The sequence below is a fragment of the Ceratotherium simum genome, chromosome 3 (assembly GCF_057802395.1).
Source record: "Ceratotherium simum simum isolate JZ-2026a chromosome 3, ASM5780239v1, whole genome shotgun sequence".
Classification (NCBI taxonomy): domain Eukaryota; kingdom Metazoa; phylum Chordata; class Mammalia; order Perissodactyla; family Rhinocerotidae; genus Ceratotherium; species Ceratotherium simum.
Window position 1 is genome coordinate 1,176,211 of NC_141902.1, and position 14,312 is coordinate 1,190,522.

General features: G+C 46.0%; 1 protein-coding gene across 11 annotated transcripts in view; it reads left to right on the forward strand.

The window, feature by feature from the left end:
• The first annotated feature begins 225 nt into the window (after nt 1-225).
• Nucleotides 226-14,312, forward strand: part of TRIM9 (tripartite motif containing 9) — a 131,095-nt gene continuing 117,008 nt past the window's right edge. For 2 of the 11 annotated variants that reach the window (XM_087421668.1, XM_087421702.1), the window contains exon 1: nt 232-1,371. In XM_087421668.1, coding sequence (XP_087277794.1) covers nt 550-1,371 — 822 coding nt within the window. In that variant the 5' untranslated portion in view covers nt 232-549. Of the gene's footprint in view, nt 1,372-14,312 lie in introns of all 11 variants that reach the window. The other 9 variants (XM_087421706.1, XM_087421709.1, XM_087421675.1 and 6 more) reach the window with 9 other exon arrangements.

Genomic DNA, 14,312 nt, shown 5'->3' on the forward strand with positions numbered 1-14,312 from the left:
TCGGGGAGGGGGTCCGAGGGGAAGGTCCAGGGAGAGGATCGGGGGAGGGGCTCCGGGGGAGGTCTGCGGAGAGGGTCCTGAGGGAGGGTGCGGGGAGGGGGCTCAGGGCCGCGCGGCCGCCCGGAGATCTCGGCCGGAGCCCCTCGTGAGGGCGGGCTCCTCACGCCCCGCTCGCGGTGACGGCGCCAGGGTCGCCGGAAACGGGGCAACGATGAGTCCTCCCTCCTAGAGACCCGCCTCCCCCGAACCCGCCACCGGAACGCAGACGCCCCTCACCCGGAGTCACCCGGAGTCCCGCCAGCCCCCTGGGCCTGCGCGGGAGAGAAGGACGGCGCGTGAGGCCAATGAGAGCCTGCGCGCCCGCCCGCCGTCCAATCGGCGGCTGCGCAGGGCGGGGCCGGGCGGGCGGCGAGCGGGCGGCGGGGTGCGGGCCCTCGCAGAGCCGGAGAGAGCGAGCGGCAGAGCGCGCTGCGGGAGGGGACGCGGGAGGGGACGCGGGAGGCGCCGGGAAGGCCCGCCGAGGCTGCCCAGCCGGAGGCCGCCGGCCCGATGGAGGAGATGGAGGAAGAGCTCAAGTGCCCGGTGTGCGGCTCCTTCTACCGCGAGCCCATCCTGCTGCCCTGCTCGCACAACCTGTGCCAGGCGTGCGCCCGCAACATCCTGGTGCAGACGCCCGAGGCCGAGTCCCCGCGCAGCCGGCGCGCCTCGGGCTCCGGCGCCTCCGACTACGACTACCTGGACCTGGACAAGATGAGCCTCTACAGCGAGGCGGACAGCGGCTACGGCTCCTACGGCGGCTTCGCCAGCGCGCCCACCACGCCGAGCCAGAAGTCCCCCAACGGCGTGCGCGTCTTCCCGCCCGCCGTGCCGCCGCCCGCCGCCCACCTGTCGCCCGCGCTGGCCCCGGTGCCCCGCAACTCGTGCATCACCTGCCCGCAGTGCCACCGCAGCCTGGTGCTGGACGACCGGGGGCTGCGCGGCTTCCCCAAGAACCGCGTGCTGGAGGGCGTCATCGACCGCTACCAGCAGAGCAAGGCCGCGGCGCTCAAGTGCCAGCTCTGCGAGAAGGCGCCCAAGGAGGCCACCGTCATGTGCGAGCAGTGCGACGTCTTCTACTGCGACCCGTGCCGCCTGCGCTGCCACCCGCCGCGCGGGCCGTTGGCCAAGCACCGGCTGGTGCCCCCGGCGCAGGGCCGCGTGAGCCGGCGGCTGAGCCCGCGCAAGGTGTCCACCTGCACGGACCACGAGCTGGAGAACCTCAGCATGTACTGCGTGCAGTGCAAGGTGCCGGTGTGCTACCAGTGCCTGGAGGAGGGCAAGCACTCCAGCCACGAGGTCAAGGCTCTGGGGGCCATGTGGAAGCTGCACAAGGTGAGCTGCGGCCGGTCCGCGCGCTGCGCCCCCGCCGGGCCCGGTCCCCGCCCGCTGCAGTGCGGGGAGCGCGGGGGCGTCGAGCGTCCCCCAGAGCGGCTGCGGGCTGCCTCGGGGCGGGGCTCCGCCCCGGCGTGCGGGAGGGCGCTGCTCTCCCGGCCGAGCGGGCGCGGGCCCCGGCGGGCGGGGGAGTCGCGGCGGGGGCGCTGGGCGGGGACGGGAGGCCCGCGGGCGCAGTGCCGAAGATCGATCGGGGGCGCGGTCCCGGCCGGGCGCTCCGGGCGGAGCGGCGGGCGCGGTGGGGGTCGCCGCAGCAGCCGGCGTGAAGGGGTCCCGGTCTGAACGCCAGGCGAGTGTGTCCCCCGGGTGACCCCCCTCCAGCCGCCCACGCGCCCGTGTGTCCAGGGTTCAACCGCTGTCTCCCAGTAGCGTCTGCGAACTGTGGGACACCCGTTACCAAGCTTGTCTTCCTGGTCTCTCGTTGGCACCTCCACCAAAGCCGCTTCAAGGGGAGAGCCTTCAACAACGTGTCAGGTCCTGCCACTCCTCTGCTCAAAACCCTCCAGTGGCCCCCAAGTTTCTTAGATTGTCCTGAGAATAGGCCACCAGCACCTCCCCGACCTGTTCCCCTTTGACCTCATCGATCTCATTTCCTCCCACTCTGTCCGTGTGCTGCAGCCACACCAGCACCTTTCAGCCCCAGGGCCTTTGCATCTGGTGTTCATGCAGCTTGAGACGCTTCCCGATACCCTGTATCAGGATGGCTCACTCCTGCCTTCTTCAGATCGTGGCTCAGATGTCATCTTTGCAGTGAGACCCTTCTGACCACAGTTGCTGCTTCGCATCTCAGACACCTCTTGGTTTGCTCCCTGCTTTGTTTTTCTCAGTAGTCCTCAGCACTAACTGGCATGCTATATATTTTAATTATCACGTTACTTTTGTATTTATCTATTGCTACCCCCGACACATACACAAAATAAGCTTCATGAGAAAAGAGATCTTTATAGCATTATGCGCACGCTGCTCAGAAGGAAGGGAACCACTCTTGAGATGTGCATAAATTTGACTTTTACTTTTCAAATAATGCGCTTACCTGGGGGTGTGAAGGGCAGGGCAGGGGTTCAGCACCATTGTAGGGAGGTTTTCCTCACTCACTGGGTCACAAGCCCAGGGATGAGGCGGGGAGGTAAGGACGGTGCTCAGGCCTCAGCTGCGCCTGGCTCAGGGTCCCCCAGCATTCCTTGGAGACTAGAAAGGCTGGTCTTTGAGAGGCCATTGATACTTTATTTACAGCAAGAAAGAAAAAAATCACCATTTTCAGCAATCGGGGAGGTTTTCTCAACTCAGTATTAATTGGATGTGATCAGTGGTTTACAGTCATTTGTGTTCTCACATATAAGCCATTAAACCACGTTAGTCCTGATGGAGATTTAATTCAGCACAAATTTGAGTTCCATAAAGCACACGCCACTATTTTTAAAACACTTGAATTTAAATTTTTTTAAATGACATTTAATTTTGAAAGTTTTCAAAGCTTCAGTTCACAGCCAGTTTTTTCTTCGTATTATGATTTCACTCTTAAACTGCTAATTATAGCTTTTGTTGAATTGCCCTACAAAACTATCCTTGGAACTAAGAAATGAATCACCCTGCCTGGAAAAAGAACTGAGAGTCACAGGCTAATTAGGATGGTCAAACCACAGCATTATTTTTCTGTGAAGAAGAGCCTATATGTTATCCATTAAGACCAAAAGAAACCTTTAAATCTCTGTCAAGCTCATGTAGATTTGAAATGTTAAACCATTTGTTTTATCAGTAATGGAAGTTGTGAGTTGAGACTGTGGTGAGGACTGGGTTGAAATTTGGATGTCTGCTAAAAAAGAATAATGTTCGGGCCCTTGGAGACATGACATAAGTAGGCTAGGAAGGGAATGTTGGTTCATTTTTAAAAAGACCATTTCTTCCCTGATCTTTTGCACATTTTTTCCAAAATAGTAAGTAGGTATAATTTTTTTTCACTCAATTTAAGGATTATTAAACTGCCAAGAAAAAAATAAAGCAGAAAGATGACAGATTTTAACATTCACGTATCATCTGTTAGATTGACAAAAAACATTACTCCCCCACCTTATCTACTTAGTGTCACTTTACCACCTTAATCTCGATTTTCTCATATAGTCTATTTATGTTCTAGTTAATGATACCTCTATCCTCACAAAAGCTTGTGGGTCAGAATTTCTATGCCCTTCAAAATATAGGAGAGCAAAGAATTACACTAAATAATTCTCCCAAAGTTGGGCAGTTGGTTATCAACACAGGGATTACTAGACCTGAAAGTTTTCATTAATATTCTACCATATTAGTTAGTCATTTCTAATGATAAAGAAAAATCCTGTGAAGAAATATTTTCCTCCGGCACTAAGTCATCATTTTACACTAAGTCATCATTTTACACATTCAAGACAAAATGGATGAAGTTTATTTTTCAAGTGGTTTTAAAAACAATTGAAATTTTTGAAATTCATTAAATTGTCAATAGATCAAATTAAAATACTTTTCAGATATTTATGGCCTTCAAAATCTATGAAAAATAATAATGCCTTACAGTGGCCTTATAAGATATATATCTGGTAACAGTTTTTATTTAGTAGCAGCCCTTGCTGTATTCCTGTATCCAATTTAGATTAGTGTAAAGAATTGCTACACAGGGCCGGACCCGTGGCTTGGCGGTTGGGTGCGCGCGCTCCGCTGCTGGCGGCCTGGGTTCGGATCCCAGGCGCGTACCGACGCACTGCTTCTCCAGCCATGCTGAGGCCGCATCCCACATACAGCAACTAGAAGGCTGTGCAACTATGACATACAACTATCTACTGGGGCTTTGGGGGGAAAAAAAAAAATTAAAAAAAAAAAAAAATTAAAAAAAAAAATTAAAAAAAAAAAAAAAGAATTGCTACACAAAAAAAATGATTTTGTAGACTCTTTCAATTAGGCAAATGGAACCATTATTGTTACTTTGTAATTGTAGCAATTTACATTCCTAAATCTAACATTATCCTTGAACTCCTAGTGTGTTTTATCAATCACTGAATCAGTAAAACATTTGCAACCATTCTTTTATGTTTGTGCCTTTGAACAAGGATTTTCTTTTCCTGTCTATCCTAAACACTATTTATTCTGAATCTTGTCTCAAATGTTATTTCTCTTACCTTCCTTTTTTTTAATGAAGATTTGCAATTTAAACAACGTTTAAAAGAAACTTTCAGTTGTTATGCTTTCATTTTCAAAGTATTCTGGAAAAAATATCTGCTTTGTAGTATGGTGGCATCTCATCAAATATTTGTGTAACAAAATGTGTTATTTAGTGTAACTAAAATGGTATTCAGTTAACTATATATCAGCAGTAAACACAATATAATCTAGATGTTCCTGTGGTAAATGTAACAGCTAGCATGTGTTCATGTCTTTTAAATTTTTAAAAATGTACATCTCATACAGTCAGAACATTCTGTGCGAAGTGTAACCGCACAGAGTATTATGGGTATTAAGGAGAACGTTACAGAGAAATAAGTTGTTTCTGTTTGTATTGAAACGTAATGGAAAGACCTAGATGACAGGAGAGCCGGGTTCCAGACCTGATGCTGCCACTTACTCGCTGGTGAATTTAATTTAAAGAAGTCTCATAACCTCTCTGTGCTTCCTACCACAAGGATGTAAAGGAGCTAAAACGATATTTGTGAAAGTATTTTGAAAGAATAATTTAAATGTTTATAACATTAATTTCAGTTTGACACAAAAGAAAGTTTTTGGGTAAAACAGAAATTGTTCTCACTAGTCAACAATTACCGCATAAAAATCTCATCCCCCAGGGTGGGGTCCTTTGCTACTCCTTTCAGAGCACAGAGTGCAGCACAAAGGCTGCCCTGGAAGGTGGCCTGAAAGAGTGAGCCCCGTCATTACAGTCCAGAGAGAATATGCGCTTGAATTAAGCTCAAGGAATGAGAACACTACACAAAGATACATTTATGTATTAAACAAAGGTATTTTGTTTTTCAATAACAAAGCTAAAATTATAACTGATATGACTCAGTTTTTTTGAGATTCTCCAATGAAGATGTCGTCATCACTTTGAAGTGTCAGAAGTTGTTCTTCCTGTATATGTCGTGAAAAGATGCTGTTAATTGGAATTTCAGGTCAAATCACAGTTTGCATAAAGTTAGAGAAAATTACCACAGCCATCTGTCATTGAGTGATAAGAATAATGCACAGGCAAAAGTTACCTTTACCTCAGTACAGTCAGCTGCGCTTCTGTCACCTAAACACTTTCAAAGCGTGTGTATGGGGCCCGGCCTGGTGACGCAAGCAGTTAAGTGCGCGCGCTCCCCTGCTGCGGCCCGGGGTTCGCAAGTGCGGATCCCAGGAGCGCAGTGACGCACTGCTTGTCAAGCCATGCTGTGGCGGCGTCCCATATAAAAAAGTGAAGGAAGATGGGCACAGATGTTAGCCCAGAGCCAGTCTTCCTCAGCAAAAAGAGGAGGATTGGCAGATGTTAGCTCAGGGCTGATCTTCCTCACACACACACAAAAAAAGCGTATGTATGCATATAAATTAACTTTGGCACAGATGAGGATAGAATCCATTATAAGATAAATGTTGAAAAACAAAATAGTTATAAATAATATCAGTTTTTTCAGGGATTGTTGGTTGTAAGGAACAGAAACCCACCTATGTGATCTCAGAGGATTTCATGGGAAGTTTAACAACAATCAATTTACAAGGAGAATGGAACTGGAAAGCCAGAAAATAAGTTCTCTGTCAGTCAGCTTGGACTAAATTATGCTGCAGTAACAAACAGTTTCTGAATCTCGGTGAATTACAACGGCATCTAATTTCTTACTCATGTCAATGCCCACTGACAGTTAGCTGTGGCCCTTCTTCACATCCGCCTTAGTCTTGAATTTAGGTTGAAAGAGTTTGTTTGGGATATGCCAACCTTATGGCATAGGGAAGAGAGCAAAGCAGAACTACTCGATGGCACTTACAGGTTCTACTCAGCTGTGGCATGTCACTTCTGCTTACATTCCATTGGCTAAAACAAGTCATGTGGCCAAGACTGGTGTCCGTGCTGTGGGAAATACACTCTCAACAGAGAGGGGCACCAGAGAAGGGCCCTGTAGAGGGGGCAGAGAATATTCTGAACAAATAATGCAATCTTCCACACACTTAACTGTCATCTCTGCTTCTGTCTGTTGGGATGGGCCTGCGTAAGACCTGACAGGACTCCTCCATCCCCAGCTCAGCACGAAATTTCAGTTCAGGTGTCCACTGTCATCTAACTAGTGTCTCTTAGTTCACATTCTCAAGTTCAGAGAAAGACTCTGATTGGCTCAGCTGGTGGCAGGTGTTCGCTGATGACTCTCTGGGTCACAGCCCCTCTCCTTTGGTTAGGTGGATGCAGAAGACTAGGGAGAGGCAGGGGGCACTCACTTCAGGTGCGAAACTTAAGAGGGCACCAAACACTCAGTAATCAAGAGAAAAAATATCGTAATGCAATATCTTAAAAATAAAACGAGTGCAAAAAAAATCCATGATGATCAAAGTATCAACATTTAAAAAAGAAGATCAGTAACAGTGCCATGCTGACCCATATTGTAGCCCAAGTCAAAAGGAAAAATAAGTATTATTTATTTATTTTTTTCCCCCCAAAGCCCCAGTAGATAGTTGTATGTCATAGCTGCACATCCTTCTAGTTGCTGTACGTGGGACGCGGCCTCAGCATGGCCGGAGAAGCGGTGCGTCAGTGCGCGCCCGGAATCTGAACCTGGGCCGCCAGCAGCGGAGCACGTGCACTTAACCGCTAAGCCATGGGACCGCCCGAAAAATAAGTATTATTGATCCTGTCTTTAAGATTTTGATCTTTTGTTCATCACGGATTTTTTTGCATTCGTTTTTATTTCTTAAAAATATTGCATTAAAATAGTATTTGTGTTGATTACTGAACGTTTTTGGCACCCGAGTAGAGGGCCTCCCCTCCCTCACCACAGTCCTGGCCCTGATGGACAGAGTTACTTGATACAAATCTGGCTCCTGGTCTCACGGTCCAGCAGGAGGAAAACCCAGGGCAGAGGCCTTTGAAAGCAGTGGGGCAGAAGGCACTGACCAGTGCCTCTCTTACAGTCTAGGAGGAGGCCATTCTGGGTTGGAAGAAAGCCCTTCCCCTCTACCTGGACGTTCTGTATTTTAGCTACAGAGCAAATTTCTTGAGCTGCCTTGAAAGTGAAGCCACGGAGTTGATGATGATGAGACAGAAGATGGAGAAGTACAGAGAACTCTGTATAATTTGTATACATGATGCCAAATGACTAGTTTGATTGAGTTTTTCATTAAATTGTGGTAGATAGACACAGATTGTTTTTAAAGTACTTTTGATACAGCCAGAAAAAGACACTATAAAAAGGGTAAAATTCTAATGTTGCTCCTGTGACCACACAGCACAACAGTTTCTGAAAGTTAAAGGAGGGCTCTGCCGTTCCATTCCAGGCTTTGCCAGTGTTTTCACATTGACAGCCGGGGTCACTTTGTAACCCTGGAAGAAGACTTAGCGATGAAGTGGCCACCAGCAGCGTACCTACATCATCAGAGCCCATCTGGGTTTGTCAGCGGCACTTCTAATTCATCCCAAGAGACACCTCAGCCAAAACGACATCCCTGGGGCGTTCTCACAGCAGTTTTATTCCCAATGCTACACTGAGTTGGGAATAAACCCCCATCCTAAACTGACAACTAGCTCAGAGTGAGATGACACAGAAAAACCCAAGCAGAGTGCACAGAGCGCACTGGACATCACTATCAGGGAAGTCATCACAATTCCATTTCACTCTTGGTTGGCCCTGGCCTCACCATCTTTTTAACTCTTCTGGCTTCCAGTGCAGCACATTGGCCACGGATCTAGTCATAGTGCCATCTGCCTACTCACCTCTTCCTTGACCTTCATGGCCTTCCAGCTTCCCCACCGAGCCCTCTCCTTGTCCACCAGGCCCGCCCGCCACCATTTCCGAGACTAGACCTTCAGATCACCCCACCAAGCTTGCTGAGCCCAGCTCCTCGAGCCAGCCTCGACAGCCTCGCTCCAGACCAGCCTGCCACCCTGAACCTGAGCTGCGCCCCTCCCATCGCAGTCACCCCTGTGCAGCAGCAGCCCCCGAGCAGGTCTGAATTACAGACACCTTTTTTCTTAACTGTAGAAAGAGAGTTTTCTTCATTTTGACTCATTCATTTTAAGCTGAAAAATCAAGAAAACTTGTCTTGAGTTTCTATTCACGAAGAAATAATCATCACTGACTCTTCTCCTCCTCCTCAACATGCCTGTCTCTAGAGGCTCGTCCACCTCATGGTTTCATCTCCCGCTTGTACCAGAGTGTCTAAAACAGACTGGTCATCTCAGTCTCTTTCCCTTTCACCGTGTGGTCCCAACTGTCTTCTGTCCACCCTCCTTCATAGCTCCCACCTCTGTGTTCTCTGTGTTCTAACATTGAACATTCTCCCACTGTGTTATAATTCCACTTGTTAGAATCTCCCACTGGACCCTAGCAACTCAAAATCATAGATGTTTCTTATATATCGTTGTTCCCTCCAGTTCTGCACTTAGTAGATGTTAGAGAAAGGTTTGTTTACAGAAGAAAAGAGTCAGTAAGAAGATTAATGGTTAGCAACATATCCCAATATTTCAAGTTTCCCATATTAGCCTGACAGTAATTATTAAATTTGAAAACCTGTATTTCATACTTTTTGCTAAAAACGTACTGAACACTTACTATGTGCCAGGTACTGTTGTAAGCCCCTTCCAGGCACTTTCTCCTTTAATCTTCAGAATTCACACATCTTCCTACGAGAAAACGGGGGCACAGAAAGGTTAGAAAGTCGTACCAGTTATAAGTGGCAGAGCCAGGGTTTGAATCCACGCTGTCTGACTCCAGAGCTCGTGTGTTTAACTGATCTTCTGTCCTACCTTCTGATAATCACAGGAAGTACATGACCTGTTGTATACTTATAAGAGTTATTAAAGCACAGCTTTATGGTCTTATAAATTACAATGACATGACAAATAACTGAGATCCTTTAGTTCTCATGTATGAAAATTACTGAGAAATTAAACGTCATTTGTCTCCTAAGTTTCCTTGTGATAAAATAAATTTAGAGAGGAAAATACCAGGAAGAGGGAAGGGCGAGACAAGTATGTCAAGTATTCTCTAGACCAGATCATTGGAGGTGCACCCAGTAGGCTAGTTACCTTGTGAGGGGTCCGTCCTGCCTCTTTGTCAGAACCAAGCAAGCGACAGATGGACAGTAAGTTTCCATCAATCCAGCCGTGGATTTGTTGTCCCTCTTCTAACAAAAAAATTGTCTTAAGATTTATAGACGGGGGCTGGCCCAGTGGTGTAGTGGTTAAATTCGTGCACTCTACTTCAGTGGCCCAGGGTTCATGGGTTCGGATCCCAGGCGCAGACCTGCACACTGCTCATCAAACCATGCTGTGGCAGCATCCCACATACAAAGTAGAGGAAGATTGGCACAGATGCTAGCTCAGGGACCATCTTCCTCACCAAAAAAAAAAAAAAAAAAAATTTATAAACAGAAATGACATACAGTTTTTTGGCATTTTAAGTATCTTTATTTCTGAAGATCTAAAATAGAAGTCTGTCTTGGAAAACACAGAAATATGTTTAGACCTGTAAGCAGGTATCTGCTGTTTGTTTGCTTTCAGTTCTTTCTTGTATCTTACGTGTGTTCCTGTTTGAGAATGTGTGCTTGACCCGCCTTTTACCATAAATATAAAAAGGAAAACGTGAACTGGAAAAGCCTAGTGTTGAAGAATGGATTTAAGCACTGCCAAATAAAATTGTTTTTCATAAGCCTGGCATAGAACCAGAACTGCGTGTTTTATGCTAATAGCTCTGATCCACGAAGAAACTGTTCCTTAAAGAATTAGCTTTGGAAGTAGAATGCTAAACATTGTTCTTTGGTGTGTGAACAGCCCCCTTCTGTCATTAGCCAGTACACAGAGATGGCTAATTGTCATCTTCTGCTGATTTGTTCGTATGAGGCTGACTTTCCAGCCAGATAGCATCAGTTCTGCTTTATTGAGATTTTTCTTCATCCTCTCTTTACACTTACTTTGCTTGCAGCTTGCATTTTGAGAAGGAACTGTTTGACACCAAGTGTTTATCATGCTCTCCTGTGCTCCAGGAAGAGCCTGCGAGAGGGCCAGGCTGCTCTGACCGTGCTGTACGTCAAAGACGTTATCTAGTCTCTGAACAAAGCAGGTTGCAGAGAGCAGTAAATGTGAAGATGGGGGATTAACTGTTCCTACCTAAGGCTTTTTGATTTTGTGGGAAGCAAATGCTCAGAAAGTCAAGTATGCACAGGTTCAACTCTAAGTACCAGTCACCAAAGCCAAAGGAAATGGCTCTGTAACATAATCCCACCATTTTTGATCATTTGTGCTTTAATTTCTTTTCATCTGTGCAAATAACTAACAGTGGACTAGATGTGTGTAGTCCATTACATAGTGCTCCTGGTGCTGTTTATGCCGTCACCAGATGCACCATTCATGAGCTCGATAAGATGGTGTTGCTTATGCCGTCCCATCCCCTCTCCTGCATCTATGAAGTGTTACCCCAAGCACATCAGTCACGTGAAATTGGACTTCCACCCAGTCTGAAAATCTTACATGGCACAGATAAATCCATGGTGCTTTCAACAAGCAGTTGTTACTGATTTTATTGACCATCAATCATCTGGCCAGCACTTAGCAAGGAAATATGATAAACAGCTTTCAGGACACCATCAGTGCAGTGTAAAGAAGCATGACATTTACATTCAGCTTGTGTTATCTGGCTGTCCTCTGCCATTATGGAAGTGAATCTGCTGTTTGTGGAATTAAAACATTATTCAGTATTAAATAACATTTTCTCAACTTTCTACTTTGAGGATCAAGAAATATAGTATATAGAAATTTATATGATAACGCAGGGGTACAGAATGGAACTACCACTCCCTTCTAGTTCAAAAATGGCACCTCACACCTGGACTCGGACGTGGGTTTCTGACTCCTCTGCATATAAAAATTTTGTGGAAAAGTTTGAATTGATAGTAAGGTCTTTCTATGTGGGTACAAAACATTACTAAAACTATTGGTAGTAATTGGCAAGCCAGCACATAAATATTTTACATGAGTTTTAAAAACCCTGAAGCCAAAGAGAAAATCAATGCATCTAGCATTGAGAATATTCTTGATTCTTGTTTGCCAAAGAGGCTGCCCTCTCTTACACTCCCACCAGCAATGATAAGGGTTCCAATTTCTCCATATCCTCACCAACACTTGTTATTATCTCTGTTTTTGACTATAGCCATCCTGGCGTTCGAAGTGGGGTCTCGTTGTTTGATTTGCAATTCCCTGATGACTAGTGATGTTGAGCATCTTTTCATGTGCTTATTGGTTATTTTTATATCGTTTTTAGAGAAATGACTATTCAAATCCTTTGCCAATTTTTTAATTGAGTTACTTGTCTTTTATTGTTGAGTTGTAGGAGTTCTTTATATATTCTGGACACGTATTCACTTTTAAATGGAAGGGACGGAGATAGGAGCCTCTCATTGCTTAGAGACACAGGAAATCAAAAGCAGACATGGAGCTAAGTGTGAGGAAAAACTTGTCAAGACTGGCCTACTAGGACCTACTGCTAATTCCTTGACCTGTAACTTCTGTTGGCCAGTTCTGAGGCAGAGCTCAGATAAGGTCTGCCAGGATTGGCTCCTGACAAATAGAAAACATGGAAAACCCAAAAGCAGGAAGAGGAAGTAATGTAGTTATTAAGGACCCTGGACATGGTGGCTGTGCCTCCTCCTTACCTCGAGTTCCACTTCTTCTGACTTTGGTGATGGGGTTCACTTCAGTATACGATTATAAAGTTCCAGTGGTTTCTATGGTTTCTGTTACTTTCAGGTTACCATTGTGGTGTTCAAAAAAGTCACTGTAGGATGTCAAATTGGTGGGTTCTTCCCCTGAATTTGAGAGTTATGTGTTGATAGAATTGGGACAGTGGATCTTTGAGATCATTTACCCAACCCTCTCCAAAGTCAGAAAAATAAATCCCAGAACACTTCAGTAAAGTATCAGTCATACAGTACATGTTACCACAATAACCCCTTTGATTTCTTAGAACTTAGATTAAGAATTCTGAACATCCATTTTCCATCACCAGTTCTCTCCTTTGGAGGCTGTCCTGGGCCCCTAGACAACCGTACTCCCTGTCCACACCTTAACCTTGTTGTTCTCTCTTTAATGGGAAATTATAGATGTGTATACTGTTTAATTAATGTTCCTACATTATAAGTAAGGTATTCTTTTTTCAACATTGCCCTTCAATAGACGGTGCCTTTGCTCTAATGGTGGGAGTTTCAGCATGAGCTGGAAAAAGAAGAATCTGTAGACAGTAGGCTCTGCTTTGTGCCTCACACAGGGGGAACTGCTGCATCGCAGCGTGGCTGTCCCCTCGGATTGGCTGGCTGAGTGGCTCCTGCTCTAGCCAAAAGCATAGAAGGAGTTTATGCGATGAAGCGAAAGAGTCTCCTGTTGCTCCTCTCCCCGTTTTGGTGCATTGCTTGTCAGCTTTGTTGGCACCTTACTGACCACCAGCACTCTCTACTCCTCCCCTCCCCTCCCCCTGTCGTCTCCCGTGAATCTTCTGATTTCTGTCTACCTGTCTGCAAGCTGAGCTTTGGATCCAATGTATGTGCCTTCCTTCCTGGTCATCTGCATGCCTTGCTCTGACCAGTGTGTGTTCAGTCTGCTTGTCCAGCTCCAGATCCTTGACCAGCAACTTCTAGGGAGTCTCTCTGCCCCGCCCATCTGGCGTGTGCACCCTCTGCCTCCAGCCTGACACTGGCTTTCCCAGCCCTGGCTTCCATCCCACTGAAGGTCTGAGTGCTGACAGCTCCTCAAATCAAACCTCGTGGGTAGCAGCTTCAGGGCTGGCACTGATCCCAACAATAGATTACTGGAATGTACTTGGCCCATCACCTATGATGTTAAAATAAGGTCACAGCATACACATCTGGGTCATATAAAAATGCACTCGCATAACTCTTCTTTTGAAACATGTCATAAAATGATTTAACTAAATGCAAACACAGAATCCATTGACACATAATCACCACTGACATGAAATATGATGGATATTTAGTAGAACCTGGGAGCTCTGCTTACATTGAAGGTAGGAAGTAAAGAATAATTTATAAATTTCATGTACAAAACAGGGAAGGAATGAATTAGTAGACGATTATTACCCAGTTTGGAGGCTAGCCAAAGACTTGTCAATTGCTCTTTTCTGAGTGGAGCCAAATAGTTCAATTATATTACAGTTTCACTTCCTTAAGGCTTCTACTTAGTTTTATGAGAACAAAGTCATAAATCTATCATTTACGTTATTAATTTGCATGTTATGATGGCTTTTGGGTTATGGTCAATTAGTAAGTTTTCTAAAAGTATGTACAAAAGCTTATTATTATGAGATACAGCCATCAAAAACTAAACCAGTGTTTTTAGAGCAATTCTTTAATTAGTATATCTGAAGGGATTGGTATAAAATTTGCATAATAATCATTTGAAAATTAATTTCACTTAGTGTTTGTTCACATCTTCTGATTTTTTTCAGGGATTAAATCATATTTATCAGTGGTATACTAAACCCACTACATTCCTTCTGTCCTACTGCTCTTTAATCTTCCCAGCCGTGTTAGGGACTTGAGATGATCTGTATTCAGAACTCCATGCTTGCTGGAACAGCCTCAAGGCCTGGTGTGGGCTGAGGGAGGCCTTCACTGCCGCTGATGAAGGTTCCGGATACTGACCGGCAGCCCGGGGCGTAGCCGTTAGTGCGCGC